Source organism: Ceratotherium simum, chromosome 31 (genome assembly GCF_057802395.1).
Source record: "Ceratotherium simum simum isolate JZ-2026a chromosome 31, ASM5780239v1, whole genome shotgun sequence".
Taxonomy (NCBI): Eukaryota; Metazoa; Chordata; class Mammalia; order Perissodactyla; family Rhinocerotidae; genus Ceratotherium; species Ceratotherium simum.
Genome location: NC_141930.1, coordinates 18,069,592 through 18,095,522, shown reverse-complemented (window position 1 = coordinate 18,095,522; position 25,931 = coordinate 18,069,592). Strand labels below are relative to the sequence as shown.

General features: G+C 39.4%; 1 protein-coding gene across 9 annotated transcripts in view; it reads left to right on the top strand.

Annotated features, from left to right (window-relative positions):
* Positions 1–1,704: 1,704 nt before the first annotated feature.
* C31H8orf34 (chromosome 31 C8orf34 homolog) overlaps positions 1,705–25,931 on the top strand; it is a 392,833-nt gene continuing 368,606 nt past the window's right edge. For 4 of the 9 annotated variants that reach the window (XM_087420473.1, XM_087420472.1, XM_087420471.1 and 1 more), the window contains exon 1: positions 1,877–1,965. In XM_087420473.1, coding sequence (XP_087276599.1) covers positions 1,897–1,965 — 69 coding nt within the window. In that variant the 5' untranslated portion in view covers positions 1,877–1,896. Of the gene's footprint in view, positions 1,966–25,931 lie in introns of all 9 variants that reach the window. The other 5 variants (XM_087420474.1, XM_087420476.1, XM_087420478.1 and 2 more) reach the window with 5 other exon arrangements.

Below are 25,931 nucleotides of genomic sequence, written 5' to 3'. Positions count from 1 at the left end.
CATCTTCCTCATGTCTCTTAGAGGAAGGTACCACTCTGATTCTCCAGTACCATGTGGTATCAAAAACACTTGACTTTTTAGCTGTGTCATAGATGGCTCTACACCATACCTTATAGCAAATAAAAATGCTGATATTCACTATGTATATTTAATTTCTGCTGAACATATTTAAAAATATATAATTTTATCCACAATGGAAAACACAGACCCTGGGCAACTCACTGCTATTCAATTTAGCTCTCCCTGGGCAGATCACCAAAGTCTGATTGTAAAAGTAACAACTTGGGCATCTCTCCACCCCAAATCATGTCTATTTCAGGTTATCAGTGATGGTTAAGCTCTTAGGTATTCTGGCAGATTTCTTAACTAAATTATTAAATAGAATTAACAATACTTTCTGAGATATTCCATTCTTATCCTAACTATTGCATGTGCCCACATAAGTAGTTCATTTAAGTAGTCATACAGATGAAAAAACACTAACACCAATAAAAAAAATTATGAATTACAGGAATCCAGAACACAACGGAGAAAGAAAAATAAATCTATACTGTTGCAGTCTGCTTTAGGGACAACTATGGCCTTCATTCTAAACCTTCATATTTACTAATATAAATCTTTCTATCCTGGTACCACAGCATGGTTAGGAGCCAGGGAAATCGTCTTTGCAGGCCTCCATGTTTTTTTCACAAGAAAGAAGAAACCTCTGCTGTTTGTAGATCTTCAATTGGGAAATCCCTGCATAATAAGAAAGGTATTGGCTAAATTTGAGGAGCTCATGAAGCATCTAGAGGAATATTGTTAAGTGGATAGTGTAGCATCTGAGATGTAGTTATAGATATGCAGACATCAATACATGTGGATTAGGAAGGCAAATTTGGAAGGGAGGGCTGGGTGACCTTTCTCTCTTCTTCCTGTCAAAAGCCTGAAGGTTGTTCACACGGGTGTCAGCACTTTCGGCGTTTTCAGGTGGGTTCTCAGCCTACAGTCACCCTTCGACTTGCTCCAGGCCAAGCCAGATTTTCTAAAGCAAGGCAACTTCATTTTCCCGGCAAATCCTCAGACCCACGCACCTTCTCACACCTCTGCGCTTCTGGGACCCTGAGCTAGTGCAGGCAGAGCAGAAGGTGCGAGGAGAGGCTCAGAAAGGGCGGTGGGGACGACCCCCTTTCGAACTGCATTTGTAGCTGCCAAGGAGTAGCCAACAAGCACCAGATTTATGTGCACTTTGAAAGAAGCACCTCCACCATTGGCTTTTTGAGCCGCGCTGTCGCTAGGGAGCTGCGGGCAGGGCGAGCACAGCCTCGGGGAGAAGCCCGGGCTGTTTGTTCCTGTAACCTGGGCGAGGGGCACACACAGTCGGGAGCGCGGACACATACACAGGCGCGCGCGCGCGCGCGCACACGCACGATCGCCGGGAGTTCGAGCCCCGCGGCCCCTGTGCTCCCGAGAGCGCCCCCCCGGCGCCGCTCGAGGTGGAGCAGCACCTTCCCGGCTCGCCTACTCGCTCCCTGATCCCGCCCCCTGATCCCGCTGCTGCCGCCCAGAGGGGAAGAAGCCTGGCGCTTGTGCCTCCAGTTTCCCCGGCGCGGGGCGCTGCGGAGACCTGTGGGGGTGGGCGCGGGAGGAGCAGGCGATGAATGAGTTTTCCTCTCGCCTCGGAGTTGTCTGAGTTGGCGGCGCCGCGCCCGGGCTTCCGGCTCTCGGCGCCCCACGCACTCGCGGCTCCCGGGGCTGCAGCCCACGCCCGCGCCCGGGGCTGAGCGCGCCGCGCCGGGGAGCCGAGGCTCCGGAGCTCCTGTCCCGGCCCCGGTCCGGGGAAAAGGAGGCTTGTTCCCAGCGGAGGCGCACGGCCGTGCGTCTTCCCGCACTCTCCGCGGCCCCATCTGTCTCTCCATGGCGTCTCATCAGCAATCCCGGATCCAGGCTTACCTGGAGAAGAACAAGATCGGTCCCCTGTTTGAGGTAAGGCGCTGTGGATGAGGGCGGTCCCGTTTGTCTTTGGGGGAAGGGGCGCAGAACACCCTGGAAGGAAGGAGGGATGGAGAACAAAAGCGCGGGAGGGGTCCCCCTGTGGCCCCAGTTCACTGGCATTCGCTCTGTCCGGGCCAGATGTCCTGGAGCGCGGCCGGGCGGGCACTCCGCCGGTTACCTGGGCGCGGACAGGTGAGCTCGGGAGGGCCCAGCCTCAGCCTGGCAGGGGAACTTTGAGCCGTCTGACCGTCCTGCACCTCGCAGTCACATGCACAGGACCCGGGCAGGCTGAGATGGACGGATGCACACACTTAGGCTATCTTACACATGCACACTTTCTTCCTGGAATTCGCGCTATCATGCATATTGAATTTTTTAAAAATGTGGGTAGTAGTAGAACCGGAAAAGGTGGGGGAGATGCTTAGCAATGGGAAGGAATACGGTTAACTGGGAGGAAACTGAACTGGTGGGGAGCAGGCTTCAGTAAGTGCGGGCGTGTTGAATGAAATTGTCAAAGCGAGACGCTGACATTGGTTTCTGGATGAAAGGGGAGTCGTTTGCATTGCAGACCCTACATGTGTTAGGGGGGAGAAAGGGGCGGAGAAAGGTTCGGGAAAAGCACACACGTATTTATGGTAAGGAGACGTGTAGCTCTGAGCTGTTTTCTCTTGCCATCAAAGAATCGATGACAAAAATACAGTAGGAGAAAGGAAGAGCGGGAGGACACGAGAAAATGAGAACCGGAGACTGAAACCCGGCAGCGGCAAAGCGTCCCACCGGTTGCCAGGGCGCTGGGCAGAGGCTGAGGCCCGCGGGCAGGGACGCCCAGGGTCCCTTCTCTTCGCGGTCCGACCCTGCAGCTGGCACGGACCAGCGGCGAGAAGACGGAGGAGGGTCGAGACGCGCCCCCGCGCTCCCTCGGCCGCTAAAAAAGCAACTGTGGCCATTCTCCGCGATTTACTTGGCGGCGGCTTCTGAGTCAGGCTGAAACGCGGCAGGAGGAAGAGAGAGCGGAGACTGGAGATGCTTCTCTGGGACTGAAGAGAAGGATAACTACAGAGAAACAAAAATGATGCGAATTAATGCCCCAGCCCCAAAAGGGAGAGGAGGACAAGGGTGTGATCAGATAGTTCTTTTCTCTGGGGAGAACGGGTTTCAGATAACCAAGATTTGCGAAATCTCAAGTTTTTCTGGCCAACTTGAAGTTAACGTGCTGTCTTGGAAGATAGGACCATTGTTTCAACGGAAACTCATTGTTGTAGAGAGTTGTAAAGTCCTACAGTGTGTATCTTGATTCTTGTTTCTGTCAAAAGTGTTAGCAAGGGAAGTCCATATACAAAAGCAAAGCAGAATTGCTGGACCTACTAGAATTCTTTTGTCTTTAGGCTAATGATTAGAAATGGTGCATAATCATATATATATATATATGTTTTAAAGAAAAGCAGAAGCATAATAACGCTTTGTGACACTGTATTAATTGCATCAAAAGAAATATAAAAAAAATACTTTTACAGTGTTTCTACTCTCCTAGAATATAAAGTACAATTTACCGGGAGAATAAAGGAATTGTTTTTAACAGATGCTGTTCTCATTTAACTTATTTTAACATTCCCAAGATTCTCTCCAAGTGATAATAATAGAGTTTGGAATATATGTAAACTTTCCACATAATTAGGAAATCAGACTTGATTTTATCAAGTGCTCATTTTTTAAAATGCTCACCAACTAGTTCTGCACTGATGAATTTTAAGTGATGGCAAAATTCTCTCATAAAATCATAAGACCTCCTCACTAAAAAACAAACGACGACGAAATTATATGCTTTGTATTTTATTGATTTTTCGGGTGACATATGACATACATCCCCATTAGCAGGGATTACAGTGATGAGTATGTAGTTAATTTTAAGGGCTGATGTGCACTTTAAATAACTGAAGGGAGAAAATGCATAAGTTCTTTTCTACTACAGGTAGGTCCTTATGCAACAATTTTGATCATGATAGAACTTGGTTTCGAGAGTAGAATTACACATACTTCATAAAATTGGAAAACCTCACTAGCTTTTAGCCTATCTCTCCTCATGCTAGAAAACCAGTGAAACTAGTGTAAAATGGACAGTGTTGATCTAACATTGTCCTGGAAGCTCCCAGAACTTTGGGCAATAGTTCTCATAAGAACAGCTTCAGGAGAGCAGAGGGGGAGCCCAGGAATCTGAACTTAGTGAGAAGTGGCACAGATGATTTTTACATATTTAATTCCTGGAGCACATTGTAAGAAATGGTGACTCAAGCTAAAATCTCCTCTTACCAATCACAAATTGAAATAGTTATATGACTCCGAGTTTTATTGTGGTTTGTTGTGGTTTTTTTTTTTTTTTTTTTTTTGTGCTGAGATGCTGGAGTTGGTGACATAAGGCTTACATTAGTTTTGAAAATACAAGACCTAAGAATACGTCCCCTTTACAGATTTGTAAATTAGGAATGTTTTAAGAACATTTATTGGAGTGATACACTTTTTTTTTTTTTTTAAAGATTTTATTTATTTATTTTTCCCCCAAAGCCCCAGTACATAGTTGTCTGCCATAGCTGCACATCCTTCCAGTTGCTGCATGTGGGATGCAGCCCCAGCATGGCTGGAGGAGTGGTGCCTCGGTGCGCACCCGGGATCCGAACCCGGGCCACCGGCAGCGGAGAGCACGCACTTAACCGCTAAGCCACGGGGCCGGCCCCTGGAGTGATACACTTTAAAGAGTGATACACTTTAAAGACAGCACGTGAATATTATTTAAAACAATAGCAAAGTTAACACATACAAGAATACTTGTATCCTGTTTTTTTTAACCCGTATAGCTTACTTAGTTTACTTAGTTTATTTCTTACTTTATTTATTTCTAACATTTATCATTTGAGAAGCTTATACAGTGCTGCACACAATATAGTGTTTGAAAAACTACTTTAGATTGAAATTAGTGTCATTTTCAGGTGATTTAGGAGTATAAATTTATACTACCTTTAAATATGATTTAAGATGTTTTGAGGCATTACAAAACCATGCCTAGAAATCATTGCATTAGAGTCTTGGGTAATAATATTTTACTTAAAGAATATGAAGATGTAAGGTGAAAATGGTAATAATGACTTGCATTCTACAAACTCCCTGAAATTTTTGCAAGATGTAATACTTTTAGTCTTCTCATTGGCTTATTCAGGGCAGGCAAGTAGTGAACAGCCTGGGCATCAGTCTGTAAGGAATGCTTGACATCACTGCAGTAAATTAGAGCTATGATCCTGTTTAGTATAGATTTCCAACATAACTCCTTACTTAACTGGCAAGATGTGAAATGGTTCGGCCCCTGGCGAAGTAGAGTATTTTTGCAACACGTATAGGCAAGATGCATGGTGTAAACACAAGACATCTCAAACCCTAAGGCCAACCACGTAACAGTCAAAGAACTTGGCCGTCAGAAATTCTGAAACTGAGTAATTAACTGGCTATAACTGCTTATTAGGATCAAGTGATCTCTTTTGTCTATATTGTAAGCAGTTTAACTTAGTTTCTAAGAGGTTATATGATGTGGAACATCGCAAAAAATTCCTTATTTTCAACATAGAGGAGTTTACAATTTTCAGTTTCTCTTAGTCCCATTAAATAAATAGAATAATTATTTGAAAATTATTGGTTAGAAGTATGCTCAGGGCAGTCCTATATCTTGGTTCAGGCCTGATCACACTCACAAGAGAGTGAAATCCTAAACTATTAAAAAGCAGAATGATGGGGTCTTCATAAAATCTCCACAAAAATTTTAAATCTCTGTGTACTTATGATGTGGCCAACCAAATTCACTACATTTCTCCAAATGTGGTCTGACCCACTCCAAGTAGAATGGAACCACTTTATCACCTTCTTTGTTTAGTTCAAAGTACCTCTACTCACATGGTCTACATCTGTGTTGACTGATTTGGCATATATGTTATGAGGTGCACTCGTATCAAACGCGTGGTCAACAATAAACCTGCTTTGTTTATGCACTTACTACTGTACAACTCCTTTTTCTCCAGTACCCTGCCCCACAATTTTCTGCCACATCTGCAACCCTAAACTCCAGTTGGCTTGGAGATTATCAGGCAGTGGCCTGGCAAGATCAGTAGATTTGTTACTTATGAGGTAGGGGGTGTTGAGAAAATAAGTAAATATACTGAAAATATTGCAAGCCAGCTCTCTTGTTGATGGAGATGGGAGTCACAAATATAAAAAGGAAAAAATGTAGAATGAGTCTTGGGGTGTTGGATTAAAATTGGAAGTATTGGTGTGATCTCATGACTTTCAAGAATAGAAATAGATGTAATAGAAATAAGTATAGAGATTTGTGTATGTTAACATATACGTAAAAATATATGCCTACATTTATTTCCTTACTTTGTCTACTGTGCCTGGGAATAGCAACACCCCAGTAGCAATGAGCACACCCAGTGACCAGATTTTGGGTTCTGAATACCATTCTCCATTAAGTAGAACCAGGTATCCTTGGAGAAATGGTTGACTCCAGGCTTGGGGTTGGGAAAGTACAAGATGAATCTGGAGTGTCTTATTATACCAGAAAGTAAGGAAGTGGTCAGAGAATGATAGGAACATGTGAAAACATAGACACCAGCTTGAAGAGACTCCTATTAAGTAAATCTGTGCAATTTGAGAATCAAAATAAAGAATGATAGTAACAGATTATCTTACTGTATAAAATAGGAATATTTTCTTCAATTGGGATATAATGGGATACATGAGTGTATTCAACTTATGAGAAGATGAGAAAGCTTTATCTTATGGTAGAATGCCAATTCATAAAAGTATAAGGGAGGGGCCAGCCTGGTGGAGTAGTGGTTAATTTCGAGCGCTCTGCTTTGGCAGCCTGGGTTCACGGGTTCAGATCTCGGCCATGGACCTATGCACCGCTTATCAAGCCATGCTGTGGCAGGCATCCCACATATAAAGTAGAGGAGGATGGGCACGGATATTAGCCCAGGGCCAGTCTTCCTCAGCAAAAAGAGGAGGATTGGTAACAGATGTTAGCTCAGGGCTAATCTTCCTCATCAAAAAAAAAAAAATAGGAGGGCTAACGGAATTAGTGAATCACTACTTGGCAACCATCTTAGTAATAATTCAGGCAAGAAACATTAATTGATGCTAAAATTAATGTGTGAAAGTTGGATGAGGAATGAGATGTTACATAATCTCTAGTATCTTTCCACAAATGGTTGTTAATTACAGAGGGAAAAAGTAACTTTATAGTGAAGAAAACTGGCAGTCACTACTTTACATGAGTGATGGGACAAATCAGTATTATGCCCCCTGATAAGATGCAATTAAAACAAGATGACATCACTTCTGTAATATTCCTGCCAATCATACATGACCTGAATCAGATAATGAGAAAATATTTGATAAACCTGATAGGGAAATTCTACTTTCCTGGAGTCTAAAAAATGTTAAGGTTGTGAGGGTCAAGGGAGGTCTCAGATTGAAGGGGCATAACATTTAAGTGCAAAATATGGTCCTAGAATTGATACTTTTGCTCTGAAGGACATTATTGAGAAAGTTGGTGAAATTTGAATGGAGTCTCTAGGTGAAGGATGTGTGGAGTTCTTTGTGCTTTTCATATACTTTTTCTCTAAGTTTAAAATTATTTCAAAATAAAAAATATTAAAAATAAAAAAGAGCTTTTAGGAAATGAGTATTTACAAAATAGTTTACCCATTGGCTTTCTTTGAGCATTAAATTATGTGAATGTAGTTAAGAATTGAATCAGTGGTTTATATATGGAAACCAATAAATAACAAGCTAAAATTCTGAATAGAGAAAATTTACAATTCTGGTTAGCTAGGCATATACATTTTCCTCTTCTCTCTCTCATAATTTTATTGAAATATCAGCAAAAATATTAAAGAATAAATGCATGAGTTCTGAAACACAAGAAAGAGTGCTGAGGCAGAGAGACTATTTCTCCCTCTTTATGAACAGAACTTCTTTATTATGAGTGGTGTCATCTCCTTTGCACCTATATATGGTCAAGTGACATAAAGTCAAAGATATGAGGTGGAAATATTGTTTGGAATTTCCTGGAAGGTGCCTTAAAATACATAGAGTCAATTGGGACATGTTCCTCATATGCCTTCTCTCCTTTCTGCTGTCTAGAATCCCCTTTTTAATTCCCCACCCCCCCTTCCTTACTCCCTCCACATCCCCAGGCAACCACTGATCTCCTTTTTGTCACTATGGAATAGTTTTCCTTTTCTAGAGTTTTGTATAAAGGAATTATAGACTAAGCACTTTTTTTTTGGTATAGTTTCTTTCACTCAACATAATTATTTTGAAATTCATCCATGTTTCATCATGTATCAGTAGTTTATTTCTTTCTATTGCTGAGTATTATGTATGGATTTATGCTTTCGTTTGTCTTGGGTAAATATCTGGAGTGGATTGGCTGGATCATATGGTAGGTGTATATTTAACTTTTTAAGACATTAGTGACTTGTTTTGAACACACTATTTTATGTTCAAATTGTATGTATACATACAATTTTACGTACCTACCATCAGTGTATGAGAGTTCCAGTTGTGCCACATTCTTACCAAAACTTGGTTTTTTCTGTCTTTATAATAGACATTCTAATAGGTTTGTGTGATATCTCATCGTGGTTTTAATTTACATTTATATTGTGCCTCCATGCTTACCCCTCCCATCTGAGGCCAGTGTTAGTAGAGACCATGTGAGAAGCCTGGACTTCTCTCATCTCTGGCAATAAGAAGGCCGTCCTCTCCCTCCCCACCGGGGTGTGTCAGAGGAGACCTAGAGAAGAGTCAGCAGCTTCACCATCACCCAGTGGTAACGAGGCTTCCCCTGCCATGAAATCCATGCCAAGATGCATCATAATTAAACTTCTGGGAAAAAAAAGACAAGAAAAATCTTGAAAGCAGCCAGAGAAGAAATGCAACACCATACCTATTTGAATGACAGCAGATTCTCATCAAACCCATGGAGGTAAGAGGGAAGTGCCACAGTATTTTTCAAGTGCTGAAAGAAAGAACCTAGAATTCTATGCTCAGAGAAAATATCCTTCAGAACTGAAGTGGAAATCAAGAGAATTTGTCACCAGCTGGCCTACCCTAAAAGTATGACTCAAGGAAGTTCTCTAAACAGAAAGGAAATGATAACAGAAGGAACTTTAGAACATCAGGAAGGAAGAAAGAACATGAGAAGAGCAAAAATATGAGTAAATATAATACATTTTCCTTCCCCTCTTGAGTTTTATAAATTATGTTTGATGGTTGAAGCAAAAATTATGACAGTGTCAGGAGTGATTGTAATGTATAAGGTCTATAAAGGAAGTATTTAAGACAATTATATTATAAGCAGGGAAGAGTAAAGGGACACAAAGGAGGTAAGGTTTCCATACTTCACTTAAACTGATAAAACGACAACACCTATTGATAAATCGTGTATGTATAATGTAATAACTAGAGCAAACACTAAAAATGCTATACAAAAAGATGTCCTCAAGAACTATAGATAAATAAAAATGAAATTCTAAAAAATGTTCAAGTAACCTGCAGGAACAAGAAAAAGAAAAAACGAAACAAAACAAAAAACAGAACAAACAGAAAACAAAAGCTAACATGGCAGACTTTAGCCCCTAATATGTCAGTAATTAAATTAAATGCAAATGGTCTAAATACACCGGTTAAAAGACAGAGGTTGTCAGAGTGGATTAAAAAACATGACCCAACTATATACTATCTCTAAGAAACTCACTTTAAATACAAAGATATAAGCAAGCTAAAAGTAAAAGAATGGAAAAAATATATTATGCAAACGTCGAAAGAAAGCAGGAGTGGCTATGTTAATGTCAGATAGAGTACACTTCAGAGGATAGAAAATTACCAGAGATAGGAACTGTCATGTAATAATAGAAGGGTCAACCCACCGAGAAAAATAGCAGTCCCAAGTGTGTGTGCACTGAACACCAGAGCTGCAGCTGCAAAACGTGTGAAGCAGAAACTGATAGAACTAAAAAGAGAAATAGACAAATCCACAACTATGGTTAGAGACTTCAAAACCCTTCTCTTGACAATCGAAAGAACAATCATATAACAAAGTGGAAATGCTATGGAGGAACTCAACAACATATCAACCAACAGGATCTAGTTGACATTTGTAGGCTGCTCCATGCAGCTATAGCAGAATACACATTCTTTTCAAATGGCATGAAATGTATTCAAAGACAGACCATTCCTTAAACCACAGCATAAACCTCAAGTGAAATCAAACAAGGTGTTTTCTCCATCACAATGGAATAAAACTACAAATAGATAACAGAAAGAAAATAGAAATTTTCCAAAACCCTGGGAAAATATAAAACACACTTCTAAATAATCTACTAGTCAAAGAAGAAATCTCAAGGAAATAAAAAACCATCCAACGATGAAAAGGAAGATATAACATATCAAAATTAGTCAGACACAGCTCAAGCAGTGCTGAGAGGGAATTTTATAGCACTAAAATGCATACATTAAAAAAGTGGACTGCTGTGACTGGTTCAAATAGGGCTCCTGCTTTTTATGCCATTCCTCTGTGCCCTCCCAGTAGTAGAGGACAGTCTATCCAGCTAGAGAGAGGGCTCTTCTACAGTGAAGGATGTGTGAATGTCAGTAATCTGCTGACAATAGGTATTTGTTCATATATTATATAGATCTTCAGTTCTTGAATGTGGGAAACACGTGTCTTGCCTCATCCTTTATTGTGCACCTACTGTAGGGTCTAGTGGAACACAGACTATAAAGTAGGGGCTCAGTAGATATCTGTTGAGTTAAACAAAACATTGACTTGTGTATTTTTTTCCTTCTATGAAAAAAAAACATTGAAGGTAGAACCAGCTAGTGAATAGCTATTCCTTTAAGACCTAGAGCAAAGTATCCCCCATCCCATTAATTAGCCTTTATGTACAGTGAATAACTTTTAATTGTGTACTTAACTACCTAATTTACTTTCAGCCATATTTTCCCCTTTTTAATATCTGCTTTCAAGAGAGGGTCTGATAAATTAATTCACACCACTACACGAGGCTTAATGCATAACTCCCCCTATGAATTTGCTTTTAATAGGGAGAGAATTGCATGACGCAGTTATATGGGATGAGGCAGTTGATCTTTCGAGATAACTCAGGCTTTGCAATCATTTACTGTCTGCTTGACCCTGAGCAAGTTACCTGATCTCTGTGGACATCAGTATCCTCATCTGCAGAATAATGCTTAAGGGGGATTTTATGAGGAATACATGAGATGAAACAAAGTCTAAAGAACCCAGTCCAGTGCCTAGCACTTGGTGGACACCCAATAAATTTGGGCTGCCATCACATTAGATGCTACTGCTTCTCTTTTCTGTTAATATTAATAACCCAGTGACAGACCATGTGCAGAGATGCTTTTGAAGGTTGGCCGTCTAGTATGCTGAGATTAGAACTAACTCAGAGTGGCCGTTTGCTCTTTCAGCTTGTAGCTCTGGTATCTCTGAAAAAGCGTTATGGCACAGGTGGAAAGGAGAGTAGCATTCGGCCAAGCAAAGTACGTATGTGGTGTGTGTGTGTGTGTGCGCATGTGTTGGTGTTTGTTCATCAGTCGGGGCAGAGGAGGCCCTGCTTGTTGCTGTGTCACAAAAGTGACAATATACTTTGGCTAAATTTGGAAACATTATGTATAATTAGAAAACAATCCAGAATATCTCTTATTGTCTCAGAGAGGCAACCTGGATCACCCTTAACTAAAATAGCACACACAATCCCAACCCTCCGTCACTGTCTGTAGCCTGATTTTCTTTATATCCTTTATTGCCATTTAATATTACTTCATTGGATCTATTTCTTTGATTTTAGTTTGTCCCACAAACCATCCAATTTTCCAAGCTCTCTCTGTTACTGCACTAATGCTTTTAGTATTGTTAAGTCATTTGTTTTAGATGATTTCATCTTCTTGAGGCTCCTAGTGACTCCCATGTGAGTACTAAATAATTTGCATATCAATACTGAATTTCTTGTCAATTAAAACCCTAATGGAGATTTTTGGCAGAGGCTAAGAGGAAAACCCCCAACTGAGTAGACCAGATCAGAAGTGATGATGATGAGAGGATGGGATGAGATAGAGTGGAAATGAACATCGGGTGAGTAGGAAGGGTGCCAGGTGGGGAGGTGGAAGGAATGAGCCAAAATTTTCAAATACAACTCAACTATTATGCTGTACCCACCCCCCTTTGTCTTTTTTAAACCCTCTTTAAAGAGCTGGGAAAACACTAAGAATTGTGGATGTTGCGTGCTACTTGGCTTCACAAGGCTCTGCATTATTTCATCCTGTGCCCAGGCTCTACGTAGGAATACTCAGGAATAAACTACCCTAAGCGTGAAGGGACATGAAGACTGAGGTGGCCTCAAGAAGGTGACAGAAAGCATTGTGAAGGAAATATGTTGAACTCATTTGGACACGTCTAAGACCAAGCTGGAACCTGCTGTAACATCAACATGTTGACAGCAGTCTACGTGGCATTGCCTATTGCGCGAATATTTGTGAGTGAATACTGTGGAAAGACTTTCTGGGTAGATTGTCTTCTGTGTACCTCAAATTCAAAATGACAAAAAGAAAGATAAAACAACACAAGATGTTCCACTCTTCTTTACCTCTTTGCTTCAGCTGTGGTTTGAAATTTTTTCCCAAGACCTAGTTATCTTTTTCTCCTTTCTTTCCTTAAACGAATATATCTGGTAAATTGTCACATCCTTTCACTCAGTTCTTTGAAATGCCTTTTGTGTCTCTCCCTTGCTCTTCTAATCATTGCCAACTTAATCCTGACTCCCACACAACTCCACCAGATTGTCCCCCCCCGATCCATTCTACAGGTGGCTGGCACACTGACCATTCCAAACAGTGATATTTATCATGTCATTTCCCTACTCAAAAAATAAATTTCTGTTTCTGCACTCACCGTTGCTATCTGTGCTTCTTATACGATAGTATGCATTTGTTATGACAAAAGCCAATAGCTGTAGACAAAACGCAGGATTCATGTGAATTTTAAAGATAATCAACCTTTAGAAAGTTTTTACACTTGCATTTTGTCACTTTTGTCTCTGTGTCCAGACATCCAAGAGGATAAATTCAGAGTCCTGGGCCACTGCAGGTGCAAAGTTTCTCTTTTTTTTTTTTTTTTGAGGGAGGAATGTTAGCCCTGAGCTAACATCTGTTACCAATCTTCCTCATTTTGCTGAGGAAGATTGGCCCTGGGCTAACATCCATGCCCATCTTCCTCTACTTTATATGTGGGATGCCTGCCACAGGATAGCTTGATAAGCGGTGGGTAGGTCCGCACCTGGGATCCTCACCTGCGAATCCTGGGCCGCCGAAGCGGAGCGCCTGAACTTGACTGCTACGCCACCGGGCCGGCGCCTAAGATGTAAAGGTTTTGAAACACTGAATTATGGGATGAATTCCTAGGGTTCTCCAAAATCTTCTTAATCATTCTTTCATTGTCCTCACACACTACCCTCAGTGTTAGCCAGGCTAGTTTGTCCAATTTCCCTAAGAGAAGATGTAATGTCAAGTCTTGGCTTGATATTCTTTCTGCATGGAATATTTTCCCTTTCTTCTATAATGTCTTAGACGAGGTTCCTTGGGAAACAGACTCTGAGATGGAGATTTGCATGCAGAGGGTTAACTGTAGAGTGCTCATGGGATCAGCACCTTGAAGGGAGTGAGGAAAGTAGGTTTGAGTAGAGGAAGAAGTTGAACTAGGAGGCAGTTGCAATAGAGTCCTCAGCTGAGCACGTGGAGAGGATTGCCTTGGGAGCCCTGGAACGGAAAGGTCTTCATGATTGTTCCAGCAGAAGCCTGGGGGTCCTGCCTTTGTTCTCCAGTCATTAAAGCAGGCTTCCTCCGGAGAGAGAATGCGACCTTGGGTGAGGCAGCTGCTTTCTGTGGAAGGACAATTCTGGATGAAGCCTTGAAGAGCCTTCAACAGCCAACACTCCTGGTAGCTGGTGGAATGAGCTTTTGTCTCTGAAGGGGGATCTGAGCACATAACCCAGTGTCTGCTACATTCCCCCATCACAACTATCAACCACTTAGTAGGGGCTAGTTCATGCATTGCTTCTTTAATTAAATATTTTTTGACCGCTCTAGCTTCCCTAGATTTTTGGTTTCTGTGAACTCCTGTTGCACTTAGGGGCCGTGCCACTCATTTCTGTGGTTAACCACATTGTTACTTAACTACTTTCTGGGTTATGGCTTGTCTTTCTAACAATATTGTTGGCTTTTTTCTAATATTTCTTCTACATATCTAACTTGTAGTGTGTGCATCATAAGAATTTAATTGAATACTTGTTGAATGAATAAATGCATCAAAAACAGCATGGTTTACAGAAACACAAAATAATCTTTGCCTTTATACACAAAGCAGGCTAAACCTTTCCACTGTTTCTAGGCTGGACAACGAAAAATATGCAAAGACCTCAAAGAAGGTTAAAAGATGATCCACAAAAGGAAAAGGAATTAAAATCTCTATAGTCGGTTTTATGAGTCAGTAGATCTCCTTTTTTTGTGTAAGACAGACTGATTTGAATTTTCCGTTGTTGGTAACATAGGAATCCTAATTTATCCATGTAGTTACAAATATTGTGATTTGATAAATAAAACCATAGCTATTTATGTGATGCCATTCAATCTATGCAAGCATACGAAAGATGTGGCTGAAATGAATGGCATTATTTTTTGTTTGTTTAATCAATTACCTTCTTTCTCACCGAGTATACATCTGGGTTCTTAACTGGAGGGTTTTTTTTTTTTTTTATGCTAGCTCCTATTGACTAAGTAATGAAGATTATTCATTAAAATCGTAGAGTTTGTACAGATTATAAATTTGATGTTTTTGTCATTAACACGAAGATTTTATTGTTTAATACCTAGCAGAGTCCACATTTGTTTTTCATCAATGTAAAGCGGATGCATCACTGAGCTAAAGATAAATTGATCTTTTTTACTCTACTTTGGACTAGAGAAAGTGCTATAGAATCTATATCTATTAGTTTACTTTCTTCTGTATTTTAATATACTGAAAAACATGATTTTGGAGGATCATTCAGCTCAATGAAGTCCTGACCCAAAATGGTTTAAGAAAGCCAGCGTACTCTGTGCAAGCAACATGAGGAGGTTTACCATAGATTATTTTCTGAGATTGGAGTAGAAGTGGATTTAATTAGGATGAAAGGAAATTTTTCATTTTGATTTTAAGTGTGCATCTAGAAACATGCTAAATTATCTTATTTATTCTTACTTAGCCCGAAATTATTTTGAATTTTTCTATGCAGAGAGCCATATTGTTTGTGAAAATGACAGTGTTGTTTTTTTCTTTCCAGTCATTATAGCTTTTATTTCCTTTTTCTTCATCTCCATATGATGATGTGATGGATATTAGTGAAAAATAGGAAAAATGACAGTTTTGTTTCTTTTTAGTCTCAATAGCTTTTATGTCTTTTTTCTTGTCTTACTGTCTTGGCTAAGACCTCAAATACAATGTTGAATAGAAGTGGTAATACTTTGTATTTTTTTGTATGGGTCCTGATTTTAAGAGGAATGATCATTTCAACATTAGCATTTTTTTTTGATAGATACTTTTTATAAAGTTAAGAAAGATCCCATTGCTTAACAGTTTGCTAGGATTCTTAAAAGTTGAGTTCAATAATATTTAAAGGTCATTCTTTGTATATTGAGATTATCATATGATTTTTCTCCTTTATTCTGTTAATGGGAAGAATTACATTACTGGATTTTTAAAATGTTAAACTAACTGCATTTCCAGAGGAAATAGATTCTGATCAAAATGTATAATCTGTTTTTTACATTGCTGGATTTGGATTGCTAATATGTTGTTTAAGACTTTTTCCCTCCATCTTTGGAAGTTTTAAAGTTAATTTTTTATGTGATTTTATCCCAGAAATAGTAAGATGCATGTTTGACTTAAAATCTGAAGTTGAGCCATGTCTTTTACCTTCCTCCTGAATAATGCAAGGACTTTAGAGTGCGTTGCCTCTAGCCACGCTTTTCCCAGCTTATATGCCGTTATTCATTATTTCAATTCTATCTTCTTTTTTTTTGTTTTTGTTTCAGACCCACAAAACAGACAGGTAACAAATACCTTAATCCTTTATACACATTTTAAGGTGTTCTTGCACATAGCTCTCCCTAGGCATCCTTGAAACCAGTCTTCCCATTCTGTTCTTTTCAAATCTCTGAGCCATACAATTATCAGCTGTCCATAAATCAGTGGACCTCTACTTTTGGCGGGGGATCAGTTAAGTGGACAAGTAAATATTCTTAAAACTTGGGAGACTTTCTACCTGTGTTTTTAGCAGACTTCGGAGTGGACCTATAAGGCTGTAACCATCCACTTTGATTTTATGCTAGCATGTCATGCACGACCAGGTCTAAACCAGTCTTGAGGTTTTTTATTTCCTTCTTTCTTCTTAGTCTTGGGTCATAATGAACTCCCCATGAGGACATATGTATAGATTGAAGGAATGGAGGTAATATAGCAGGAGCATATGTTGAAGGAGTCTGAGCTACCTGCACATATTCAGTCTTATGGTTTGGTGAGTTAGAGAATACCCAGTTCATGATGGGAAGCTCAGGACTCATGGCCAATTCATGTCCCATAGTCAGGGTCCAGTGACAAACCAAGAAATTTATCTGAAAAGGAAACTGGTTATCTGCAGAAGCAGACCAGCCTTTACTAAAACTCTCTGGGGTCTGTGCTGTGATTCTCCTCTGCAGGCTTATCAGCCACTCAAAACAGCAGCTCTCTTGGCACAAGCACTTGGGAGTATCGCTGGATCTCCTGGGGCATAAGGACTGAGTGCTAGAGCAGCATGTACTGCAGCTGGACCTGCTGTAGTCTTGTCTTGCTCGGGACCCAAGACAAACAGGGCAGCCTAATGGATTGCTTGGTATATTGTGGTATATGATGCCTCTAAAATCTAAAGAGGGCATGCCCCTTCGTGATGTTCGGTAGCGCAGTGTGGCAGCTCTGGAGAGGAGATAATACAGGATTAACGGGCTCTCAGAGACCTCACCAACTTAGTACATCCCTAAATTTTTGTGAGGCCAGACTCCATTGTGGTAACTCAAGTCAGGTTTCAGCCCATAAGATCTAGTTTTTTTCGTTTCTGTTATATAGGCTGCCCATCTGTTCCATTTCTAGGGATACCATGATTAATTATCATGCAATATGAAAGATTACTCCTGGTCAAAATGGTTTGCTTCTTTGACCCTGTTGCCCATTATGGTAAATATGTCCATCTTGTCTGTGGAAGTTAAGTACTGCCACCTGGCCTATGCCACTCTAGAAGCCGTTATCTCAAATGAAAGTGGAGCCTCTCAGTGGCAACAACTCTCACTGTCATCCCTCGCCTTCAGAAGACAGCCACCACAGAGCTTTTCACGGATACTCTCTCAGTCTCCTCACTAATGTATTTCTTAATGCTTTAGTGAAGGGAATGTCCTCTGAGTCTGTCTAGAGTTGGGAGAGAGTGAATGTGCAGTTTGCACATGATATATTCACTCCACTATTCTTATCTTTCTAAGCATTTGGATTCTTTCCTTTGTATCATGATATACTGTGATATCTCAACCTCATTGAATGCAGGGCTCTAGTGAGGCCATGTCACTTAATCAACATGACAAACTGTAAGAAGGTGAGAGCTAACACTTTACGTATGGAATCTCCAGGTTCTCCCATATCAATTAATCTAGCCCAATACAATGTTATATTCCAATTGCTTTGGTCCAACATCCTTAGAATTTATTTCTATACATATTTCTGCCAAAATGAATTAGGGAAATCTTATGGAGTATAAGCTTTCCCCTATACGGTTACACTTTTTACCTGCCTCCCAGGAACAAGCTGATATCCAACTCTAATTATTAGAGTAAAGAATAAAAGGAGTGGTTGGGGTGAGTCTTAAGGAGAAAAGGTATCCCATTGCAAGGCAACTGCGCAGGTGAGGTTATTCAGGGTCCCAACCAAAGTAAGACCATCTCCTCAGGCAGAGAAGGGCAACCTGCTTCTACTGGCAAGAGAAGCTCAGAGAAGCTTGGGAGTCCAAGATTTTCAGCTTGTTCTATGTCCATTCAGATGTCCCCACTCTAACGTTATGTTCCTGTTCACGCACACACACACACATACATACATACATATGTACATACATACATATACAAACACACAGTATGTAAGAGGAAATTTATTATAGGAAGTGATTCACATGATTATGGAGGCCAAGTAGTCCCATGATCTGCTGTCAGGAAGCTGGAGAACCAGGAAAGTTGGTGGTGTAATTCAGTCCGAGTCCAAAGGCCTGAGAACCAAGGGAGCACCAATGTCCAGTGTTGGGAGAAGGTGGATGTCCCAGCTCCAACAGAGAGAGCAAGTTTGCCCTTCCTCTGCCTTTTTGTTCTATTCAGGCCCTCAGCAGATTGGGTGATGGCCATTCACATTGGTGAGGACAATCTTCTTTACTCAATCTGATTCAAATGCTAATCTCTTCTGGGGACACCCTCACAGACATACTCAAATAATGTTTTTTCCAGCTATCTGGGCATCCCCAAGCCCAGTCAAATTGACACATAAAATTAGCCATCACAATATTCCATGTGGTTTACTTCTCATCTACTGTTCTCAGCTTTAATGCTTTAGCCAAAAATTCTGAGACAGCTGGATCTGTCTCCTTCCATATCCTATTACACTGGTTAATTTAATAATAGAATTTATTTCCTTTTCTTAAGTCACAGTATATTTTATTTATAGCAGCATATTGCCAAAAAATTAAAATATACTTTCTTTACATTTATTATGAAATAAACACATATTTTGGAGTTTATTATCCAGTTAGTAATCTCGGTATATGACATAGTTAAAATAAATATAGCCACAGGCATTATTAGCAAAACGCAAAATGATATATTACAATTCTTTCTTAGTTAAATGATGGTTATAGTTTAGAATTTTTGATGTGGAGCTTATATTAGAAATATATTTGTATCTCTTCTGATGTATTTTAGATAAATCTACAGCAAACACAGGGTGGGAGCTCTTAATCCTTGATACTCAGCTTCTTTTCTTATATTTTATTTTTTATTTTAATTTTTTGTTTATTTCAGTAACATTGGTTTATAACATTGTATAAATTTCAGGTGTACATCATTATACTTCTATTTCTGCATAGATTACCTCTTGTTCACCACTCAAATACCAGTTACAATCCATCACCACACACATGTGCTGAATTATCCCTTTTGCCCTCCTCCGTCCCCCCTTCCCCTCTGGTAACCACCAATCCAATCTCTGTCTCTATGTGTTTGTTTATTGTTGTTATTATCTACTACTTAATGAAGGAGATCATACGGTATTTGACCTTCTCCCTCTGACTTATTTCACTTTGCATAATACCCTCAAAGTCCATCCATGTTGTCACAAATGGCTGGATTTCATCATTTTTATGGCTGAGTAGTATTCCATTGTGTATATATACCACAGCTTCTTTATCCATTCGTCTCTTGATGGGCACTTAGGTTGCTTCCAAGTCTTGGCTGTTGTGAATAATGCTACAGTGAACACAGGGGTGCATGTATCTTTATGCATTGGTGTTTTCAAGTTCTTTGGATAAATACCCAGCAGTGGAATAGCTGGATCATATGGTAGTTCTATCCTTGATTATTTGAGGAATCTCCATACTGTTTTCCATAGTGGCCCACCTCAATTAGGATTGTCCTTTGTTGCAGGAGTTCCTCTTATCCAGTTTTCAGTTCTGTCTCAGGGGTAATTTTTCTACAAATAGTTGTAAATTGGCTGTGTCTGCGGGAGGAGGTGAGTTCAGAGTCTGCTTCCGCTGCCATCTTGACTTCCCCTCTCAGCTTCTCTTCTCATAAAATCCAATTTAAAATAAAAGTTTTCCCCCATTTCTGACTTTGGCAGCATAGCAATATGATTATTCATATTAGACAGGATTTGTTGTATTTCACTACTGACCAGATGTGGGTATCATTTGAGGGCCCAGCTATCCACCAAACACAGATGAAAATATTTGAACTTCCTTGTAATTATTCAGTATGAGCTTTGAGATTCAGAGAGTGAAGCCTAGAGTACACCACATAGATCCCAAAACCTTGGCATATTTCTCCCAGTGCTATGAAGAGTCCATATGTGAAACATACTAATCAGCTAAAAGTAGTTATCGTCATCATTCTCTTTTAAAAAATTAATGATCTAGGCTTAAAGAGTATAAATAATTTGCCCAAGATCACATCTAAGTGCTAAAATTAGGATTCTGCCTTGGGGGGCAAATGCTTGGACTTTGCAATTGAAAATTCTTCAAGTGACAATTTCTCCTTTTACTAGAAGTGTGACATTAGGAAATTACCTAACTCTCTTAACCTCCATTTAATCAACCATAAAGTAGGGTAAATATATCCTAGCTTAGTGGGTTGTTGTGAAGATTAAATAAGGATATATATTTTGACCTAGTGACTAGTGCCAAACAAGATGTCAATAAATAGTAGTTTTCTCTTCTTTCTTCATATAGGAAAAGATGTTTTACAATTAACATTAATAAAATTCTTTGAGGTGTTTTTCTAACTCTTTAGCAGAAATGATTCTGTGATGACTTATCCATATCTTAATTGGACTTAATTTTATAGGAGAGAGATTTTATCTCTGTGCAATAAGGTGACATAGGAAATTGAATTTTTGACATGGGCTTTGCCTACATCATGTTCTAACTCAGTAGTTTCCAAATGTTTTGATTGTGCAACCCTATCCATAAAAAAAATGTTTGTTTATATATCCACAATATTTATATGCTTGTATAAATTTTAGGCATGTATAACCCTGTTAATAAATTTTACACATAAAAAACACATGTAAACAAGGACTTTTCAAAAGATGAAATAAAAATAAATCTAAGTAGAAGTTCTAGTATTTTGTTCCCATGCCCTAACAGTTGGTCACGTACGCCCCACTGGGAAACCACTGCCACTGTCCATTAAGCGGACAGGCACAGCATTGTTGCCATAGAAACTCATTATATAGGGTGTTCACGTGTTTCTCTCTGCTTCTATTGATATTCTGGTACTTTTCATGATTTAATCAAACCCCAGAAAAGAAACAAGATGAGCCAAAATAAGGTGATATTTCAGTCATGAAAGACTGATTTATGAAGCATTTGTTAGAGAATGTCTCTAGGAGTATTATTTTGTTTAGAAAAATGAAACATAAGCTTATACATGTCTTACTTTGACCTATGGTACTCTAGGAATTAGTCAGCATTTATTTAGTGAGTTCTTATTATATACCCAGCAGTGGGCTAGGTGTTAATTGGTACCAAAAGTATGATTAGATGTGAAGATGATATGTTTTACAAATAATACATAGATGTATTTGGCAGGATAGCCAAGTGGTTAAGAGAATGCACTTTAGAGTCAGGCACGTCTGGGTTTGAATCAAGTCCCAAAACTTACCTGTACCCCTGTCTCCCTCAATCAATCCAACCATCATCTGCCCTTCAAACTTTGGTGCCTACAATGTATCATTGAATGGGCTAGGTGCTGAGGATATGCAGTGCTGCAAGAGGCAGTATCAAGGTCCTCTCCTTTTTCTGTTCTGTTCACATTTGTGTCTCCAGGGCCTAGAACAGTGCATGTGTTTGTTGTGTGAATGAAGGAAGGAAGGAAAGATCATATGGTCTATCAGAAAAGGCAGACATTAAATACAACAAAGTTAGATAAATAACTAATTTTGATTGTATCGAGAAGAGAATGGAAAAGTACAGCTTTTGTGAGAGCTTATAAATGAGGGTACTTCATGAAACCTATGTAGGCCATGGAAGGCTTTCTTTGGTTCGTGAGAAGGAGGCAGAACATGGATTTAATAGATTTAAGTTGAAATAAAGAGCGGCCACAGGATTTGGGCAGAGGACTAACATAAGAGAGTGGAAGAATGCCCTGATGTAGTGAGGTGCTTGGCCTAATTGAAACTAGAATAAAGCTAATGTGCCTCAGAAATAGAGAATGAAGAGAGGAATGGTGTAGGATGCGGCTGGACGGTGGTCGGGGGCCAAATCATCCAAGACCTGTAGGGTCCTTGCGCTACCTCCTTTTGGTTTTCCTGCCTTTCCTTTTATGTGCTGTGTGCCTTTCTCCTTTTCTCTCATTTTACTTCACCATATTCTTCACTATATTTACTACACTGTATTTACTTCAACTATATTTTAATTTAACAGATAAAAACAAAACAAAAAACAAAAAGTCTTGCCCAGTATGTTGTACATCTTTTAAAGGAAAGCAATCTTGAGTTCCTTGTATGTTACTTCTTGCTTGTATGCACCATTGAAATTGGGTCCATAGCACTCAGTGGATTCTAAGTGCCCCTGACTTAGACATACGGGAGACCTCTACTTCCAAATTTCTGGTGAGGAGATGTCAACAGGAGGACCATGCTCTTAGAGACAGAGACCCAGTGGAAAAGTTATCTATAACCTAAGGATTTGAATCTCAGAGTTCCAAATTGTCCAAAGGAACTGCTATGGTCTGAATGTTTATGTCCCTTCAAAATTCACATGTTGAAATTCTGATGCCCAATATCATGGTGTTAGGAAGTGGGGCCTTTGGTGCTTAGGTTGTGAGAGTGGGGCCCTCCTGAATGGGATTAGTGTTCTCATAAAATGGACCCCACGGAGCTTCCTTGCCCCTTCCACCATTTGAGCACACAGTGAAGAGATGACCATCTATGAACCAGGAAGCCCTCATCAAACACCAGATCAGCTGGTACCAGGATTCTGGACTTCCCAGCCTCCAGAACTGTGAGAAATAAATGTTTGTTGATTATAAACTACCCAGTCTCTGGTATTTTGTTATAGCAACCCAAATGGACTAAGACAGGAACACACTGTTTTGTTTTGCCTTTGTTTTTCTCTTGTTTGAAATGTTAGTATTAAATGCTGAGAAGAGGAACCTTCGTGGAGGTCCAAATATGGGAAAGGCAGAAGCCAGCAGCAGGAGGGGAGCTTGGCAAGCCTACCACTAGGAATAAAGGCAGATGGTGGAGTTGTCAGTTACCATCTCAGTAAGAATTTTCTGAGATTCTGCTACTCACAATGATATCAAATGTCATGAGCCTTGTTGCACAGCGTCCTATATTAAATGTGAATCTTTAGGAAACCATTCATGATCTTTTCTTTTTTTTTTTTTTTTAAATTGATTTAGCAAAGGTTTTTTTAAGGCCTAGCAAGCTAATTTGTTTTTTTTTTTTTTTAGGCCATGCATATGAGTGCACTAAGGCAGAGACCTGATAAAACTGATTTGGAATCATACTATTTTATTTCCTGGTTAATTCATTTACCTGTTTGTTCAAGAAATATTTATTGAAAACCCTATTTTCCATGTTCTATGCTTGAATGGTAATAGTCTTCAGAGTAAATTCCTTGCCCTTTAAACTTCCCCATGGCTTGACTTGTTGGGCAGGGTTAGGTTTAAGTTTTTCCTGCAACAATGTAGAGAGCCTGTTTTAGGATGAAGTCCACAGTATGGATAGTAAAGCAGAGAAGCAGGAGCAGCCAGTCCTTGGTGATGTTAGTGAGCTCTTCCGTCAACCAACTTGAAGTCTATCTAGCTGAGGACTTTCTAGCTGAGTAAGCCAATAAATCTCCCGTATTTAATCCGGTTAGAATTGGGTTTCCTGTTACTTGCAACCCCAGACATCTTAAACAGTACACATACATGATAGATAAAAAATAGAGAGGTTGGGATGTCTGTGGTGTAAGGAACATTTATTTTTAAAGTTTAACGTCTGGATTCATGTATAAAGGCTGACATTAACAACCTCCAACTAAAAATAGAAATCTAATACTATCAGTTTTAAAAAGTGAAGGATTATCTTTGAAATGGAAAGGGAAAATGAGGCATCAAACATTTGTATGAATTCCCTCTATATTATTAAATGCCTCTTTAAAGTTATTCTTTAGGATTTTCAAAGAAAGAAGACTTGCTGTGTGAACAAAATGAGCACACTTATATACACTTACAATATGCTGTTAATAAACCACATATTTATATAAAGCAATTAATTAAAATTAAACATTGCACTAATTTGTAGACAATAGCCTATAGCTAATCATTGTTTGAAGAGGAACAAAACGATGGACTGCTTTAGCTATTCATGGATATTTGAGAATCAAAGACTTTGCACCTCAAGGAAATTCCAATGTTGCTTTAGTTTTCAGGCCCGGGCCTGGTCCATTCCTAGAGGCAAGAATCAGACTCTCTTCTGAACAAAACTCCAGAGAAGATCTGTTTCTTTCCCCACAAAGGAAGAATGTCTAATGTAGTTTTCATTTACAGGTAATGAAATGAAATTTACGTTTACAGTTAATGTACAGGTAAATTAACCACGCGTGAGGTGTATCTCCTCTCCCTCTACCTGCCCCTCTCCACAGCAATATTGGCTTAGATTAAATTAATGGGTGTATCATTTAACCATTGTTGCTGCTCTTGCTCTTCTTTCTGACTTTGGTCCCATCTTGCTATTGCTGTAGCTTCATCTGTTCGCTTTCCTTCCGTTGCTTCCACGGCTTGGACCTTCCCTCCGTTTCTCTTTGCAACATTATCTGATTCCTTCCACAAGACACTGATTCCTGTTCAAACAAAGAAACACATAAAAAAAATCCAAACAAAATAAAACCTGGCCAGCGTAGGCATATTTCTAGAAAATAAGAAAAATCATATTACCGTCTTGGATACAGATGTGTCAGGACTCCCTTCTGTTCCTCGTGGGCACATATGTCTTTACCTCTGTCCTTTGTCTCGTTGCATGTTAATCCAAGGCTCTGCTTATGGGTAGAAAAAATATCTTCAGAGTAATTGAGATTTAGAAAATGGTCAAATATACCTTTAAATTCACTTGATAAATTGAAAAAAAAAAGGTAGCTGCATTTTGCCCTGACAGGAACAAGATGTACTTGAGAAAGAAATTGAGTGCAGCCTAGAAAAACAAGTTGTGGAGAATGAAAGAAGATTGAAGAGAAATGTAGCATTTAATTATGTTTAATTGTCACTGTGGAAATTTCTGTTTACAGTATTGTCATTTTTAAAAAAGATATCTTCAGAAGTGACATTTTGATTAGGGTAATTTCCTGCTTCCAACGTAGTGTGTTTTTGTCATTATTTGGCTCCTCGGCTATCAAGCCAGCAAAACTGTTGACAGTTTTTTTAGATTGGATGAATGCAGACCCCGGATGTCTTAGTTCCTACTGTGGCTTATTGAATGCATTGATATTTCATTGACATAAAAAACTGCTTTATGCCACACTAACTGAATTCAATTGTACAACTTGGTAAATAGATAGACATAAGACATTGATGAGCTCAGCAAATATTTTATCTGTGCAGGCTATTTGGAAAGAAACTCAAGGTTCAAACCCAGTCTTGGAATAGTATATATATATATATATGTATATAAGATTCAATTCAAGACAATCAAGATTTGCAACATACACACTTGCTGCAGAAGATTCTTTTGGGAAAACATTAACTTCTTTTTATGTGTCGAATTATGCCTTGAGGCTAAATCCCAACTGAGAGTCCATATTAGTAAATTAGATAATAAAATGCAAGCAAAAAGATGAGCTAGTACGTTAAGTTGTTTTAGGGAAAAGAAGGCTTTGAGGTGATAGAATTACAATCAAGAATTCTAGAAGAAATGATCATGAACCAAAGTATGAAGGATTTCAGTTATTTAGTACAAGAACAGGTTAGTGAAAGAATACTTCAGTATTTTTTTCAGAATATTTTAAGAAATGCAACAAGAAGCTTGACTATATTGGCTA